A 17,159-nucleotide genomic window follows, 5' to 3' on the forward strand; every position below is an offset into this window, starting at 1 on the left:
AAAATGATCAGCAGACTCAGCAGTCTTAACAGTAGAACAAACCATACAATAAAGGAATAACGTCAGAGTTTGGCATGTCACCTGCACTTCAAAAAGCATGTTTATGTGACAGATGAAACAACCAAACATCCCATCATGATGCAGGAGAGGTAGTCCCAGAAAGCTGTAGTCCATACTGGACGAGTCATAAATGATTTACCTCAGCAGTTGCCACAAGGAGGAGAAGCAACCTTGGGCAGAGTCCAACTCAAGCACTGAGGACACACCAGCACCAGACATCACAGGACACTGAGATGTGAGGGAAAATGGCTGTGCAGACATCTTGCACATTGGACATATCCTTGAAAATGAAGAATACAATGACACCACTACTGTGCAGTTATACTTAAATGTCTGCTGATTTGGTGTTTTCTGGGATTCTCAAGTTGGAACAGAAAAACCCACACACTATTGCTTAGTACAAAAAAAACTATTTATTCTTATGACAGCTCATACAAATACATGAAAACGGCCTCTTCTTTTGGGTAGGAATACAAAAACAACACAGACACTGAAAACACAAGGGGTGTGAAGCATGAGGCTGGGACTGTGACGGGGAGAGGACAGTTACACTGGAAGCAGAGAAAACTCCCTGAGGAAGTGCTGTGGGTTAGAGCGTTGGGATGGGCACTCCCCTTTTCAACTACATACAGAGCCCTTAAGTGCTTCCATCAGCTTTGCTCAAATCTATCTGTAAAACAACAGAAATGGCAGATTAATGTCAGGTGTGAGGCTCAGTAAAAGATTAATATGTCTACTGGTCACTGTGTTAGTTAATTTAACTTTTGTACTGTTGGTAACAAGCTGCATATATTACAGTTAGCACCTTCACAAATGGACTAGGGGGTACGGTAGGGATTTATGCCAGCGAAGCAAACACGCCGTGGCGTGTGGAAATAGTGTAACAGACTATAATAGCGAGCTAGTAGGCTATCTAGTCACTTGTCTTTATATCAGAACTGTCATTCTGTTAAAGTTAGCACAGGATTAAATATCTAACATACCAAGAACAACAACCCCTTACAAGGCCCTCCAAGCTTTTCTTTTTGGCAAATTTAGAGACTGAATGACGCAATAATCCTGAGACTACACCACACAATTTGATTGGCCGCTGCTGGCGCTCGTTTGCTCCTCATTTGCATAGGAATAAACTTCAACTTTTTTCGCTCGCTTCGTCCAATTCGCTCACCTACGTGACGATCGCCTGCCTACAACAGAAATGAATGGGATATAGAATTCTGCTTCGCTGGCATGTATACGGCCTATTTGAGTTTTAGTGAGACATGACTAGTAAAACAAAGCTGTTGAACCAAAGAATGAAACACTCTTCAAAGATAAACTTGATGAACCCCCCTGCTTACCAGTGATCTACATCTGCATCATCAAACTGTCCAGCAACAGCTGAACTGGAATCCACCTCCATACCATCTGAAAGGCACAAAGTGAAAGCCATTGTTACATGAGCACACTGCTCGCAGATGCAAATCTCACCTCACACGGTCACTGGCTACATCACCAACCAAGGCCCACAATCTTTATTTTGCAACCTTACACAAATGTGCTGCTTTTACTCATGACTAGGAAGAAACAGTACAGCCAGGCTTTTCTGTTCCATTCTACTCTTCTGATATAACAGATTGAAAAGGCATGGAGGAATGTTGCAGTTGCTTTCTGAGTGAGGGTACATGACGTCCCAAACATGAGGTAAGCCTGTCTGAAACTTGTGACTCAGGCAGCAGTGGAGGGCCTTGAGGTCATGAACAAGGTCACACTTAAAGATGCCACAAATAGAAACACATCTGTCCACACACATTAACACATGCAACTGACATGAACAGGCAGACAGACCATGGCTCATTCTCCCCTTTAAACTCCTGAAAGCACAACACTTGCCTGTTGGAAAGTCTCAATGCATAATGGGAAGTCCCAATGATCTAAACTGTTTTAGAGTCTAAGCATGGTCATTATAGTTTCCATTTTCTTATTTTGATAATATGCTAGTATTCTGTATCTGATTTCCTGTGTTGTTTAAGTTAGCATCACCAGTGGTTTAATTAGTTTTAGTTTCTATATTACTTCATGTCCTCTGCCCTTTCCTTCAAGTTTATTATAGTGTCAGTTTTATTGAAGATTTCAACATCTCAAGGCTAAATTGAACTATTATGTAATACATTTGTTTCAGACTGAAAGCGTGTTAAAAATACCGTCCGCAATTCGGGTTTGTGAAAGGTTGTAGAGATTCGTGCTTAACAGCTAATCAAATCACATGCCTCCCTTCCATGCTCCTGAAAGACACATTGATACATGTCCATTGTCTCTCTTAGGATGGTGCACAGAATCCCTGCTGCAGAGTTGTGAGGAGCCAGTTAAGAGTTCCAGCTCATCATCTACCACACAGATGCCGTTATCTGAATATATTATCCATTCGCTTGTACCGCCTTTGCTTTTGAATACGAAAAGGTCCCATATAGGGATCACGTTTCCTCCTTGACACATCCCATCACATAGGGCATATATATTGGTCCACTGGTGGTGTGCCACCTCTGGTCTGCTCTCAGACAATCATTATCTTTAGTTTAAGGATATTAAGAAAACACCATAAAATTAATTTCAAAATCATATCCCTGGCATAGTCAATTAAAAATATCAGCTGCTAAACAGAAGTTTTTCATGGCACTAGAAGGCTCTCAAAGTGAAAAATGACTTGGGCAATTAAAGACTTACAGTATGTTATGTATTGGTAACATCTATAAAAATGGGGGGTGGAAATGTATGTTATTACAAATTCAATTTAAAAAGAAGAAATTTTTAAATCAAGTTGCAAAATGATGGTCCATTTGTCTGTGACTCACCAGTGGGCCGCCAGAAAATAGATGAGCAAATGACAGGAAGACCACCAGCACAGCCAGGTCCACTGGCCTTTTTTCTATCTGGGTTCTGACTTCTTCACTGGATATGAAGGCTTACATTTATTGGTTAGCCTTGTGACACTATATATCTATATACCACATACTCTTGAGGTTGCCGGCAGCAACTACACAGAATTTTGGGAACTAGACACCCTTGAATGTCTTTATTGTCTTTTCTAATTTCATTTTCAGTTGTTTTTTAGCAATCGTTATTAGTTTAATTTAGTTTGCCATTTTCTTCAGTTTGCACAAATATTTCAAAACCATTCGTTGTCGTCTCAGTTTATGATAATAATAAGAAAGATAATTTCAGCTAAATCAAACACATTAATTCCATCAAATTCCAACACATGCATATCAGCCCTGCAGAATTAGTTCTGCCTGAATGTGAAACCATACTCTGGATTCAAATTTCATCATGATCTGTAAATAAAGATTCACTCTGGATTCAAACTCACACCATCCGACGCTCAGCTGCCAAAACAACTGTTCAGAACACATACTCCAAACCCTTTCAGTGAACGGAAATGGTACTGAGGTCTAAGATCATACAAGAGAGGGTCATCCTCTGATCTTACCCTCAAACTCGGTTGAGGGCTCGTCGGTCCTGACGCCGGCCATGTTGAATTGCTGGGCCACAGAATTGGCCAGCATCCCCTCCAGGCGCTCAAGAGTGGCCTGGCCCTCAGTCGTCAGATGAGAAAGACCCTCCTCATAGGTGCAGAACGAGGGCACGTCACCCTGGCCTTGCTCTGCTGAGTGGAGGTAAATAGGCTGGGTAAAGAATATCTACTTCATCTGCTCGTCAAAGTCATGCTTGGCCTCACCTCATACCAATCCTAACCTTTATCATAACTACACCTAGCATGCTAACCTAATCCCATGAGTTGGAACATATATTCCAGAGAGCTAAATGAACAATTTCCCAACTGTAGTGCTTTCACAGTAAAAAATAAAACAGAGTCCATTGTTGCTATGATCTCTACAATCCAGTCATGACTTACCTAAAGTTCTTCTGACTTCAGACTCTGGAACACAAAACATACCCAGGTAAGTCTCTAAAACAGCTTTAAGGAACATGCCCTAGGGCTAAGCCTAATGTGTGCTTCAACAAAATGTCAACAGATATTTTGTTAATGAAAAAAAAGCAATTGAAATAAAGCATAACCATTTTGTATTATTGATCAGTATACACTTTTGGTGTAAGTTTTCACTGTATAAAATCTTTGTTATTTTATATAAGTGCACATCATTCACCACAAGGACAAAATAGCTTTATAGTAGATTTCCAAAAACATTTAAGGACTTGAGTCTTAACATCCTTTAAATGCATTTTCACTTTTATTTCCTGAAAGTGTTTGTTTTCTTTTAAACTAACTTTAAACACAAGAATGAACCCAAAGCTCAAAAGGAATGGCCCAAATTATCCTTACAATATATCCATATACATTGTGGGCTAAGGCTACACGGTTACAAAGCAAAAGTAAGAAAAGCCTTCTATTTAACGACTGTCAGTGGAAACTGTGTCTAATACGTTATTTAGAAAACATAATTTAAAGAGATTGAAACAAGAAAGTACAGCTCCCCCTGGTGTTGGGAATAACTAACTAACATTCATGAGAAAAAACAGTTCTTGATTTTTTGGTGAAAAGTTGCAAATATCTTAACTCAACAGCCAGTCACACCCCTCCCTTCCATCCTCACGAAGCAACCTGTTGACTGGCTGTGCAGGCCACTTTGTTTGCATCCCATTTGCAGAGCAGAGACAATGGAAAAACACTTTTGTCACACTGGTCAGGCAACTAGCATGAGGACAATTTTCCTGAACTCGACAAACAGCGTCATGAATTAAGAGCATTAAAAACACCAACAAAAGGATCTTCCATGAAGATGTACACCGTCCCTCTCGATCAAATAAAAACATTGATTGATTGATTGATTGAAGGCAACCTATCCCCAACAGTGCAAATGCGGAGCCTCAGTTTCCCATAAGCCTGTTTCTGTGCTCAGAAATATTCATACAAGTAAGTAGAAAGACCCTGCTGGCTGTCTTCCAAGGTTTTCAGGTCAGTTGCTGAAAAACCTGTGTCCCCAGAGCTAATGTTGGGTTACTCACCTGCCTCCTCCACATCATACTCCTGCCCCTCAAAGTCATCATCAGAGTCATCATCCTCTGGGTCTGGGTGAAGGGCCTGACACTCACACATGGCAGAGAACATGGGCTCCACTATAAAAGAACATTACATATGCAAAACAGGTTAGCCATATAGAAATGACCACAACATGCACATGGTGATAAAGTCAGGAATGTTAAAAAGGTTTCCAAGCACCTCACATGTGCTTAGCTGTTTGGCAGGAGAGGGACTAGGCCTAAAATATTCTGGACCTAATGGTGTGTTCATGAGAAACTGGTTCTGACCTCCTAGTGGGAAAATTAATCTGAAAGCCGGTCAAATTCGGAATAACCCACTAGGGCACGTGGCAACGTTTGTGGTGAAAGATAAGAAATGTTCTTGCTCTGCGCAAAAATAAGTCACTTTAATGTTTATTTTGTGTAACTAACGTAATGTTAACCTTCTGGCTAGCTAGCCTACTTAAGGTTACCTAACTGTCAATACCGTTGCCTGTTTGTTATTATTATGTGTACGCTCTCAACTTGGAAGTGGGACGATCCTAAATGGGAACTTTACCAATTCCGAACTGCCTGAACGCACAAGACACAAGTTACTCACATGCGGACTTATCACTTGGCACAAAGCGGATTTCTGTGATAGTTGTGTCGCTGTCGCTGTCACTGTCACCATCTTCATTCTCCTCCTCGGGAGCATGATCTTGCATTTCTGCCTCATTTTCATCTGAGGGAACATGACTTGAGTTCAAATGACGGCAAATGTAACAAGCAAAGTCTTGAATAAAATCCACACACTAGAATTGACGTCAGCCATGTGATTTACAACCCTCAATTCTCAAAGACAAAACAGTTAAAGTAATAATGAGCGCGGATTACTGGCTACTTGGTATCTCACCGCTCAATTTGCCGTTGACCATGACGTACAGGTGCTCTTGTGGATAGGCGCTCAGGTCACGGGAGATGGCATGGAGGCTGATTAACGGGTATTCTAGAGAAAACCCCATTCCAGATCCATCGAACCAAAACAGGCGCCTGCCAATTGTATAGACAGTAAAGTATTATACCAAATAAACTAACACTTCTTGGCTACAATATTGGGAACAGTCAACTCAACCAGCTAGCATCTCGCTAGCTAACGTTACTCAGTATAGTTATGATTTGCTCTTTGTACTCTGAGAACTTACAACTTTACTTTCTGAGACAAATTCAACCTTATCCACCAATCAACTTTGAAACTACGCTAACTGTGTTCTAGTGAGCCTGATAGACAAATGAGAAAGGTGCTTACGACTCAGCCACATAAAGAGTTCCTGATCCAAGTCCTTTGCCGTCCAAAACTGCTGTGGTTTCAGCTTGTTCATGCCGGACTCCTTCACTCGGAGGTGGAACACTTTTCAACACCACCATTCTCTGAGGTGATAAAACTAGCTAGTGTGAAACGCTTTCTCAAGTATCGTTGCCTAGTTGACACAACTGGTAGCTAGCTAGTGATGTATCAAAACTGACCTATTTTGTCAAGCTAAGCTGGCTAATTTACTCCAGCAACCAGTCACAGACGCCAGCGAATAACAAATGAGAAATCATGCGAGTTTGAGCCCTAAACAGCCAAAATGCCTATCCGGTAGTAGAGTGCTGTATGATAAATTTCAATTTAGCATCTTCTCGTTATCACACAGGCAGGTAGATGGCTAACAAACATCACAATCTTGCAGGCATGCTTTCGCATTTACCAACCAGATGTCCTCGCGCCAAGAGGCAAGAGAGCATCCTGTTTGAAATAGCTAAACTGCTGCTGCCATCTTCTGGTCGGGGGATGTCAAAACGCTTGCCTGATATTATCTTTTTGGAATAATTGACACATTCTTTGTCGGGCAACAGGAAACCCTACCTCCGATTCCACCACCAAAAATTAAATTTAAAAAGTGTTTCTTTTAACCATATATAGTTATAATATATAATACCATGCATCCTACGGTTCCATTCAATTGACTGCAGCCTGGGGTTAGGGGTCGGATCCCTACAATGTGGTTTGGTAATTTTGACAAGCACAGTATAGCAGACTCCGTGCATGTAGTGGTTAATTCATTAAGATTTTAACATGGAAAAATAGCAGTATATTTTATCACAATACTTGATATCGTGAATAAATAAATAAATAAAAAGTCATAAAGCACATAATATCTTGTCCCACCCTAACAATTTATCCCCCAAATGGAAGACTGGTGACTGAAAATATCAAGTACAACAACGATTTTACATAGAATAGTGTTATGTTTCACAACAGACACTGTTTACAAAGACAGAGAAATGAAATGCTATTGTGAAGGTGTACTTTTACCAGCATTTAATAATTAAAAAAAAAAAAACATCTATGTTACATAATTTATTTTAACTATACACACAATATAGAGAGGGAGTTGAGTTTTTTTTATTTTGTTTTATTAGTCTGAGCTGGACTGGATTGTAACTAAACAAGTATGAGGAACTGAACTAAATCAGATGGCATGTTAGCTAACAGCAGGCAAAGGCAACCATTATAGTGACGTGTGCTAAATGAACTTGCTGTCAGAGATTTGAATGAGGCAAGGTTTGCACTGAATAGCGTTTTGAAAAGAAACCTTCCAGAACAAGGTGTAACAATCCAGGGATGAAAGGGCACAACAAAGCTTTGGACCATAAAGCATTTTTGAAATTGTAGTTTGACAACTCTGTGTAGCATCATGACTCAGAAGGTGCTTGGATGAAAGTGCATTTCAGATTCAGTTTTAACTTTTCTCACAAATTCTTCTGCCACACAGTTAAAGTGCACCCTAAAATCTGTAACAGCTCTTCCAAAGAGTTCAGCAACTAAGGTGTTTTTTATTAGCAGGACCTGTTTAAATTCACATAAGTCTGTGATATGACTAAGTCCTAAGTAACAATTTTCAAGTAATTTCACTGTCCATACATACTCTGCATGTTGATTTAAAAAAATTAAACTGCTTTAAACCACATGAGATCGGCTTGGTGGAATGGAAACCTGATAGTTGCAACTTTCCGTTAGATTATATTTTTGTAGAAAATTTTTAACAAACTAAATTATGTCTTCAAACAAGTTAATTTTTTTTTATCTAAAATATGCCAATAAATGTACCATACTGGTGTGCTACAGGTCTGATGTGACTATGCCAATCCTTTTCTAATATGATTCAAGACTGGACCAATGAGAATTCAGCTCCAAGTGATCATCTGAATGTAGTTTTATCATACAGGGACCTCTGTGCATCCTATAGTCTTCAGCTTCCACCACGACCATATTCCTCTCTCATATAAAATATATTTTTTTTTACAAGGACAGACACAAAAAAAAATAACTTCCAAGAACATAACTTTCTGATGAACACGTTACAGCACAAGCTGAATATATACAGCATATCTACAGCGTGTCTCTACTGGACAGAGTCAGCCTCTGCTACACAGACGACAAATGACTGGCCTTACATTTAACGAAGTGCTTTCACATGTGGGGGAGGGCCATTTATTGTTTTTATGTCCACAGAAGTCCAGAAACTACAACTGCTCGTCTGAAAGTGCATGCTTTATGGTATGAAGCTGAGGACCGGAGAGCACTCATACATCACTTTCACACAAACAACACACAAGTTAGAACGCATCTAGTGATAGCATTATCAGTAGATTCGTGGTTTGGTCCAAAGACAGCTAAAAACCAGGTGAACTGATGGCAACAAACGTGGTACACCCAGTTAAGTTAAAAAGGCTGGGAGTTGGTGAAAGGCAAAAGAGAACACGGATGATCATGCTGGGCGGACATGTCACAATGCCTGTTCGCTGTTGAAAACGAAGTGCACGATGTCGGTGACCCCGTAGAGTTCATCCTCTTCATCCTGAGTGGAGGGCCTCTGCGAGGCCAGACCATTGTGCCGGCTTGAGCCATTGTTTTTGGAAGCCAGGGGGCCAGCACCTCCACTCTTAAGTCCAGCGGTGGCTCTGTGTCTGCTCGGTGACAGCATGCTGGCATTTGTCACAACACTTGGTGATTTTTTCGACTCTGGCTCCTCTTCCTCCTCTTCTTCCTCCTCCTCCTCCTCCTCCTCCTCCCTCTTGTCCTCCTCCTTTCTCTTGTCCTTGTCCTCCTTGTCCTCCACCTCCCTCTTGTCCTCCTCCCCCTCTTCGTCCTCCGACTCGATTCGATTCAGCCTTTTGCGGACTGGGCGCTCCTCCTCTGACTCATCGTCCGAGTCATCCTCCCCGCTGTTGGCTTCTTCATCAGTCGAGTCTCTCCGACGCTTTAGCTGAAGCCTCCTGGAGTCTTCCCGTGAAGACTCCCGTTTTCTGTCTCTTCTCCTTTTCTCCTTCTCCTTCTCCTTCTCCTTCTCCTTTTCCTTTTCCTTTTCTTCTTCAGAACCTTTGATATTGGTTATAAAAGGAACGACATCCAATTAGTCACTAGTTTATATCAATACAAAAAAAAATTCTAGACTACATACATGCTGGCAAATTGCCAACCCTTTTAACACGATTTTTTTAAAATTTCTCTTTCACTAGTTCCTTTCAAAACAAACTATTACTGACTATTTCCATCGTTAATGGTAACCATGACAACAGACACAAACTCACCCTCGCTGTTTGAGCTTGTCAGGCGTCGACGGTGCAGGTGGGGCTTGTCCTTTTTTGTGCCTTTCTGCGAGCCCTCCGACTCAGATGTCTCACAGTAGTTCACCTGCATCCTCTGGCTCCGCCGTGAGCGTCGCCTCTGAGTGTCCACATCGCTGTCGCTGAAATCACTTGAACGCTCCGTTTCTACAGCAAGAGAAAGAGGGAGAGCGAGGTAGAGGGAAAAGTGTTGGACACTGGGATCTTTAGGACAGCATCATGCTGAGTAATGCATCAAATCACTTGAATGTCAGTTATCAAGGTAAACATACCCATCTCCTCTTCCTCCTCTTCCTCATCACTCACAAGTTCTTCCTCATCATCTTCATCAGACAAGCCAACTCTCTTCTTGGATAGTGGTCTGCGCCCACTCCTGCCCCTGGTTCTGCTTTTCTGGACCTGGCCCCGGGTGGCTGTTCTCCTGGACCGCCGTTGCCTTGGTTTGCTGGCTGTGCTGCCCGAGTCACTGCAGTCATTGGAGCCGGCATCACCATCACTGCCTGCCTCATCGCCCGACACCACAAACTCCTCTTCCTCGGCACTAGAGTTACACATTCACAAAGAGAAGAGCAAAAATGTTAAATCTGCAACAAGCACCTCCAAGACTGAAGTGTTTAAATCACCCCAAACTAAAGTACATGGTTATAAACATACTCCATCTATAGATTACTTCAATACATGACAATGGTGAGAAATGTTTCCTCTCTTAACACCTGATGAAATAGAACTCTAGTTGGTGTCAAGTGTTGTCCCGTCAGTCTACCTGCTGCTGAGGTGAAAGTCGTCTTCACTTTCCTCCTCGTCTACTGTGCTATCACTATCCAGGTCATTGAGTCGCCGGCGCTTCTTCCTGCGAGGTGCTGGTGCGGGTTTGGCTGGTTGCTTGTTGTCCTTCCCTTCCTCCTTCTTCTGCTGGCCTGTGATGGTTGCCATGTCTTTGCCTCGACTGGCACCTATTTAGTGTGGACATGAGAGTGTGACGTTATCCTTTTATACAGTAGCAGAACACAGAGAAACACAATTATGGCACAAGCAGAGATGACCCGCCTACCTTGGACATCTGTTTCCCCAGGTTCCTCTTCTATTGCTTCATCAATGGCCTCATCAAAATCATCAAACCTAACGACAGACACAACCACCATTACAAAATGCATTTCCATTTCAACACTTCATAACGATGCTGGAAGACCAAGGAACAGAAACTAGAAGCACCTGTAACTGATGGACTTCCTAGTCCTTGTCGATCTCCTCTCAAGATTCTTGTTTTTTTTCGCACTCTTCTTCTTTTCAATTTTTTCCTCCTCAGCATCACCGTCCTGCTGAGAGAGAATATACAAAGACAAGTGGAAATGACAAGAAGAAAATATGGTAATGGCAGTTTATGGTCAACATGAACACCGTCTTAACACATGGGCACTTACTGGTGTAGGGATTATGTTTTCTACACTGATGCCCACATACACCAGCCGTTCTCGCCTAGATTGACAGGATGGAGAAGAGGTTAGGAGCTGACCGTGGCATATGACAGTGTATATCCTTTGCATACTGCATATCAAGGACAGAGAAGAGAACCAAACCTCCGCTCCGCTCTGTCTTTCTTCTTCAGTGCAGTATCGAGATTCTGGAGCTGTTCTTCTAACCTCTCACACAGCAGTTTCTAATGTGGAAAAGAGGGCAAAAGTAACATTAAGCACCATCACCATAAATAATTATACATGGCAAACAAACACAAACAAAAACCCATTCAGATTCTGAATGCATGGCTTTAAAAATAAGAACCACCTACATGCTGACATGGGGGGCAAAACCATTCTCCATCAGGGATGATCATGAGGGGGGGCCTTAGGCAGGCTGTGTGGTAACCATTGTCACAAAGGTCACAGAGCAAAATCTGCAGAGATATAATAATGTTAACCTTAACAACATCACACTTCAACAGAGGTCGGTAGTTACGTCTACTCTGTTTTCCCAATAGATTGATCTTATATAGGAGTCTAGGTCAAGCACTTTTATGATTAAAGGCTACTTAAGTCTTGCTACTTTTATATGAAATCATTTTCATTAAAACTCGCACAACCTCTAGCTTACAAAGTCAACTTTGCTTTTGCCTCTGACCAATGCCACAGCTACAGTGAACCAGTACACTTGACAATGGAAATCTTTGGAAGTAAAAAAAAACTCTCTGAGTAGAAATCGGTGGATGCAGGCTGCATGAGGAGCTACAAATCATAACCTTTTGCACGTAAAGATGCTCAGTTGTTTTTTGCTGTTGTGTTTGTTAGCCTAATATAACATCATGTTGAGAGCCAGCTAGTCACCAGAAGTGAGATAGGCTAATGTTAAGTTACTGTTTAAGAGTTAAAATGGATCATAATCCGCTCTTTATTCAAGGTAACATAATGCTGACATTAGAATGATGTTATTAAAGTTAACGTGGCTCATGGTATTGTGGTACATATAAATGTATAACATATATAATATTGGATTTACCTTGATCTTAGTTACTATAACTGTAGATAACGCAACGTTAGCAAAGTGTTCATTTGTCATTGCTCTGCTGAGTCGTTTCTGTCACTTTTGGAGAGGCTATACATCAATGTTATAAAGTCCAACCAACCATTTAAAATGTTTCAATTCGGAGGAATGTTATTTAGTCCTTGAATATCCAGATGGCTGATATGTTGTGTCTATTAGACAATCATTTTTAAATTTTAAATTTTGGGCAACATTTGGATATCGTACACATGCCGAATTGGTGTAAAAAATATATCATCATATGAAGTATGAGTAGTTATTTTATGAGACTAATTTTTACTCTTACTAAAGTCAGCATTTTGATGGGTACTTCTACTTTTACCTGAGTCATTATTATTATAATAAAGTAAGAATACTTTTACCTGAGTACAGCTTTTTCTTACTCCACCCACCATTTCCATAAAACTCTCAAAACTGTATTTTGCACACACCCACATTTATCCTGCCAAGACATTATTCACTGACATACCAGTTCTGGATGATTGGAGAGGCCACAGTGACTGCAGGGGTCATCATTGGGAATCTCAGCAGCCTCAGAGTCACTGTGGTTTCGTTCCCTGTCAGACTGATAATTCTCCTGATTTCCCTCTTTAACCTTCCTCTCTTCCAGCCCTTCCTCCCCTTCACCAAGCCCCTTTTTACGACCCTTTGACCGAGGGTTGGACCATCTAGGCCGTCTATGTCGCCTTCGCACCTGGAAGGAAGAGGTGCACATAAATGACATGATAAAGTGTTGAAGAAGTAAAACAACACTTTACACCTTAACAATCTATTGCAGTATACCAAATTATTTAATGCTAACCTTTCCAGGTTTGTTTTGCCCGTCAGAGTCCGCTTTCCGGGGGTTCTCTTTCTTATGACAAGTTTTCTTCACTTCACTGTCTCCGGGCTCTTTATCCTCTTGAGCTCCAGGGGACTTCTTCTCTTGTCTCCCGTCCTGAATCTCTGCAAGCTTAGTGCTTGGTCGGCAGATTCGTGCTGAGCGTCGTAGGGAGTGCCCATTGCTGGAGTCGTCCTGCTCCTGCTCCCTCTCCCTCTGGAACTCCGGTGTCCTCCGGTGCATTGGGATCTTAATCTTCAGGCGAATGCCCTCCTTCTGGATCTCTGAGGACACTTCATCTGTGCCCTCTGGTTCTGATCCGTCATCCCCACTGCTTCCGCTCTCTGAATCTTTAGAAAAAGCTCGGGGACTCCCATCTACATCCTCTGTGATCTTATTTTTGTCCTTCCTAGGCCCCTTTCCTACCGTCATGTCAACCTCCTCCTCCTCTTCTTCATCCATATCCTCTTCAGCTCCAGAACACCCAGCAGATCCCTCAATGGTCAGAGGGTTGGTCTCTTTAGGGGTTTCGTTTATAGCTTCCTCAGCAGACTGTGATATGTTCACTGAGCTGGAAGATTCCTCTTTTCTTTGACCAAGCTCGTTTCCTCTCACTGCACTGAGGTCACTCTCAGGTGTGCTGGTTACTTGGCCTTCAGAGGTCTTCGGAAATATTGTTGCTAGGTCCTCAAGCGTTGTGGCTTTCCTTACAAGCACAGACTGACGCACAGTCCCAGGACTAGGAATTCTCTCATGTTGGGCAGTAGAGTCTTCCTTGCCCTCTTTGTTGCAGCTTGGTATAGTCTTAATGAAGTTTCCAGCTAGTCCATTTTTGTCCTCAACGATTGGGACATTTTGCTCTACAAATGACTTATTTCTGTCCAATGGACCCATTATCACACCAACACTCACACAGTGCTCTCTCAAGTTTTGACTTAAGTTTCGTGCTGGAGCCGTCTCTCCATTACATAGATCAAGCCTAGCCTCTCTCTTTATTCCTGTGCCTGTGGCATCTAAGGCAGTGCTGGACACCACTGTCCTTTCTTCTTCACTAGTTGGGGCCTCTTCCCTTGAAGGCCATGGTCCGTTGGAGGTTAAGACAGAAGGGTTGCGGACAATAATACCAGAGCTCAAGGTGCCATTATTGTTTAGGCTATTGTTACTAGAGTGATGATTGTTATTACTGTTTAGGTTGTTCCCAAACCCCTCACTCAATTTCAACTCTCTCTTCTTCAGAGGCATCTTGGCTTGCTGGTCATTCTTTAAGGCCCTCTCCATTTCTTCCAGTGTCCTTTCACTTGTCTCCTCTCGCACCTCTGCCTTTACACTATTTTCTTGTTTTACAGAACCTGGTGCCATGACAACAGAAACAGCGTTCCATGCTACCTCTGAGTCCTTAGGTTCCTCTTTGACCAGAGTCATAATGGTGCTGACCCGGTTGTCTATAACAGGCTTTTCCTCTGACTTAACCTCTGTTTTATTTATAACTTTCATCTCCATCTCAATGTTTTCTTCTTCTTCTTTTTCAACACTGCTCTTCAACTTCTCATTTCGATCCTTCTGTCCTTCTTTTCCATCCTTTAATACTGGAGGCTTGGCTTTCTCTGTTTCCTTGCTTTTTGGACCATCAGTAGAGCCTTCTTTGTTCTGGGTCTCTACCAAGCCTTAAAAAGAATACATTTTGTATTAATCCATTAAGTCTGCTTATTGTTTATGATGATATCTAAGGTTAATTATTTTTCAATTATCATTTTACTAAGACCCTCTAAAGATACATATTTACAGACTTGTTTGGTCTTCCAGACAAAATAAGGCCATCATAAACGATTTCATCACTTTTTTAATTACCTTTCTTATTCTCTTCATTGTCTCCATCATTCTCATCATCTTCTGGCACAGGGCTTGCACAGATGGAACCATCACGTTGCTCCTGGTCAGTACGCCCAGGTTCAATCTGACCCTTGAGCAGTTCCAAGGTCTGCGCCAAATCATTTCGGTTCCTGTTAAACAGATTCATATTTTTGGTTTTACATGTTAATAGTAAGATATATATCACCTATTCCAATCAGTGTTATAAGTGGTATCAATATCAATACATCATAATGTATTACAGTTGGAGAATATGTATTACTGTTTTGAATCAGATAACACATTAAATGCCTTGATAAATCTTACCTGACAACGCATTTCCAGGTGGCCCCATACAGATCATCTTGCTCTTCCACATAAACACGAACATTCTGGTCTTGGTCAAGCTGGAACCAGTACATGAGACCCTCTCTGTCTTTGCCGATTGGCAGCACTCTCATCCTGTCTGGTTCCTCCTCATTGACTGATGTCTTGAATTTGATGTTGTCATCAAACTGGCACTCACATAAGTACTGAAGACAACAAAATAAAGAGATAAGAGATGCTGCAGTTTGGGAATTGACTTGCGGTGCAACAGCATACAAAATGAAGACACCCAACATCAATTCTTCTAGTGCAACAAAGGCAAATCATCTATAACTCCATACCTTTAGGATTCCAGTCTTGGATTCCACAGTCATCTGGGAATATCCTTTTCTTTCAAGTTCCCATGCCCACGTACAGTTGAACTCCTGGCAAACCTTAATTAGATAGACATACTGTATTGAAATGTCAGCCTTTTGTAGAATTACAAGTACGCAGTAACTCCCACATCTGGGTGCGCATGCAAATTCACCATAATCAGTCATTCTGATTGTCAATTGACAGTGTCACTCACCTTCACCAAGTACTTTTCCCATCTATCTGGCGAGACTGACTTGCCAATCTTCCTTAGAAGTTTCACATGGAGTTCAACAAGGGGCTTGGGGACTAAATTGTGCAATCAAAGTCATTAATTGGCACTTTAAACAGTGTGCAAGGGACATGCAAAAGACTACAAAAAGCCAACGACTTTATAGGATAATTTTACCAACAAGCTCAAAGTCTATATATATATGCCCGATTTGGAAATAGTGGCCTGAAGTAATTCAGAAGCAAAGTCGTTATAGCACGAGCTAGTTTAGCTAGCAATACTTATGGTATTCTGTATGCTGGTACCTCAGCGTCACAACGTAAACACTAATGAAAATGTCTCACTTGATATATTTTGAAATTGTGAACTTTGTGTCAGTATACTGTCACATCACTGAGTGTGTGCAGGTCAACCATGGGGCAATCATTGTCTAGTACAGTACAGTTGCATAGCTTGAATGTGAGACAGTGCAGCTAACAGGAAGTTTGGTAGTATGTTGTGCGCACGCGCAAACACTATTTGACAGTGAACCACTATTTGTCAAAATTTTACCCAACCATAGGCTATGCTTAATATTGGAATATTCTAGGAACAGTTATGATGTGACCCACCATCACACAAACTAATCCAAATAAATAAAAGGTTTCCAAAATGAGATGCAGGATCGCTTATGTACGCTAACGTTACATTGTAGAGGCTACTGTAAATTTGATCCACGAGTTATCAGGGAAAACAAGCTACAATGGAAAATTACACCTGACAAATTTTTGACCACACTGCTAGAAGATGACGACCACTTTGACTCATGTATTATTGTATATACTGTTAAATATCCGATTCCTGACTTTCAGTGGCGCTATTTATATAAAGAGCGAGACTTAACACTCCTTACACAGTATCAAAACATCCTATGCTCTGGCTGCTAGCTCGCTACAGTAACGTTAACGTTAGAGCATGATGGTGATGGAGAGACCCCTTTTCCAGAACGTCGCAGATAACAATTACCTGTCGATGTCTCCTGTAGGTATCGTTCCATTTGTGGGAAAGTCAGTTCAGGTAAGTCCAATGCCGCACCGTAACGATCCAAGAATGAACAGACGACAGCAAAGCTCGGGCAGAGACCAGGGGAAGAACCCGCTACTGCCACCGGATCAGCCATTTTTCCAATAGGGTAGTCAGTAGGATGAAACAGAAGTTGGGAGGACCGAGAACTGCCCACAATTCACTGCGCCAGAATAGCATCATTCGTTATCAGTGGGTTTACAGACCACCAGAACCACTGGCGATTCAAGTTTTTAATAACTTGAGAAT

General features: G+C 41.7%; 2 protein-coding genes across 4 annotated transcripts; both read right to left on the reverse strand.

The window, feature by feature from the left end:
• Positions 1–454: 454 nt before the first annotated feature.
• clns1a (chloride channel, nucleotide-sensitive, 1A) lies at positions 455–6,810 on the reverse strand. 3 transcript variants are annotated; one of them, XM_080844912.1, is made up of 9 exons: positions 6,368–6,810; positions 5,975–6,111; positions 5,681–5,803; positions 5,065–5,175; positions 3,953–3,976; positions 3,527–3,703; positions 1,401–1,467; positions 1,229–1,247; positions 455–730 (listed from the first exon to the last, which is right to left on the reverse strand). In XM_080844912.1, the coding sequence occupies exons 1-8, from the start codon at positions 6,484–6,486 to the stop codon at positions 1,229–1,231; spliced, it is 777 nt and encodes a 258-aa protein (XP_080701038.1). In that variant the 5' UTR covers positions 6,487–6,810; the 3' UTR covers positions 455–730. The 3 variants fall into 3 exon arrangements, with proteins under 3 accessions (XP_080701038.1, XP_080701040.1, XP_080701039.1); XM_080844914.1 differs by lacking the exon at positions 1,229–1,247; XM_080844913.1 differs by lacking the exon at positions 455–730 and having other exon boundaries at positions 750–1,247; positions 3,527–3,700.
• A 2,081-nt stretch (positions 6,811–8,891) lies between these two features.
• On the reverse strand, positions 8,892–17,007 carry rsf1a (remodeling and spacing factor 1a; the record flags this gene model as incomplete). Its single annotated transcript, XM_080844986.1, has 18 exons — positions 8,892–8,978; positions 9,225–9,484; positions 9,697–9,879; positions 10,005–10,273; positions 10,496–10,685; positions 10,784–10,851; positions 10,945–11,048; positions 11,154–11,208; positions 11,310–11,389; positions 11,519–11,623; positions 12,737–12,961; positions 13,070–13,964; positions 14,292–14,751; positions 14,936–15,087; positions 15,263–15,468; positions 15,604–15,696; positions 15,834–15,925; positions 16,854–17,007. The coding sequence occupies 18 exons, from the start codon at positions 17,005–17,007 to the stop codon at positions 8,892–8,894; spliced, it is 3,678 nt and encodes a 1,225-aa protein (XP_080701112.1).
• Between the last annotated feature and the right edge of the window lie 152 nt (positions 17,008–17,159).

The sequence above is a fragment of the Sprattus sprattus genome (assembly GCF_963457725.1).
Source record: "Sprattus sprattus genome assembly, chromosome: 9".
Lineage (NCBI taxonomy): Eukaryota > Metazoa > Chordata > Actinopteri > Clupeiformes > Clupeidae > Sprattus > Sprattus sprattus.

Excerpts from the sequence above, each read along its gene's own strand:
- clns1a (XM_080844912.1), bottom strand. The coding sequence starts at position 6,486 with ATGGTGGTGTTGAAAAGTGTTCCACCTCCGAGTGAAGGAGTCCGGCAT. Across the intron at positions 5,176-5,680 it reads GCCAAGTGATAAGTCCGCAT|TGGAGCCCATGTTCTCTGCC; the intron begins GTGAGTAACTTG and ends GTTCTTTTATAG. Across the intron at positions 3,704-3,952 it reads TGAAGTCAGAAGAACTTTAG|CAGAGCAAGGCCAGGGTGAC; the intron begins GTAAGTCATGAC and ends ACCTCCACTCAG.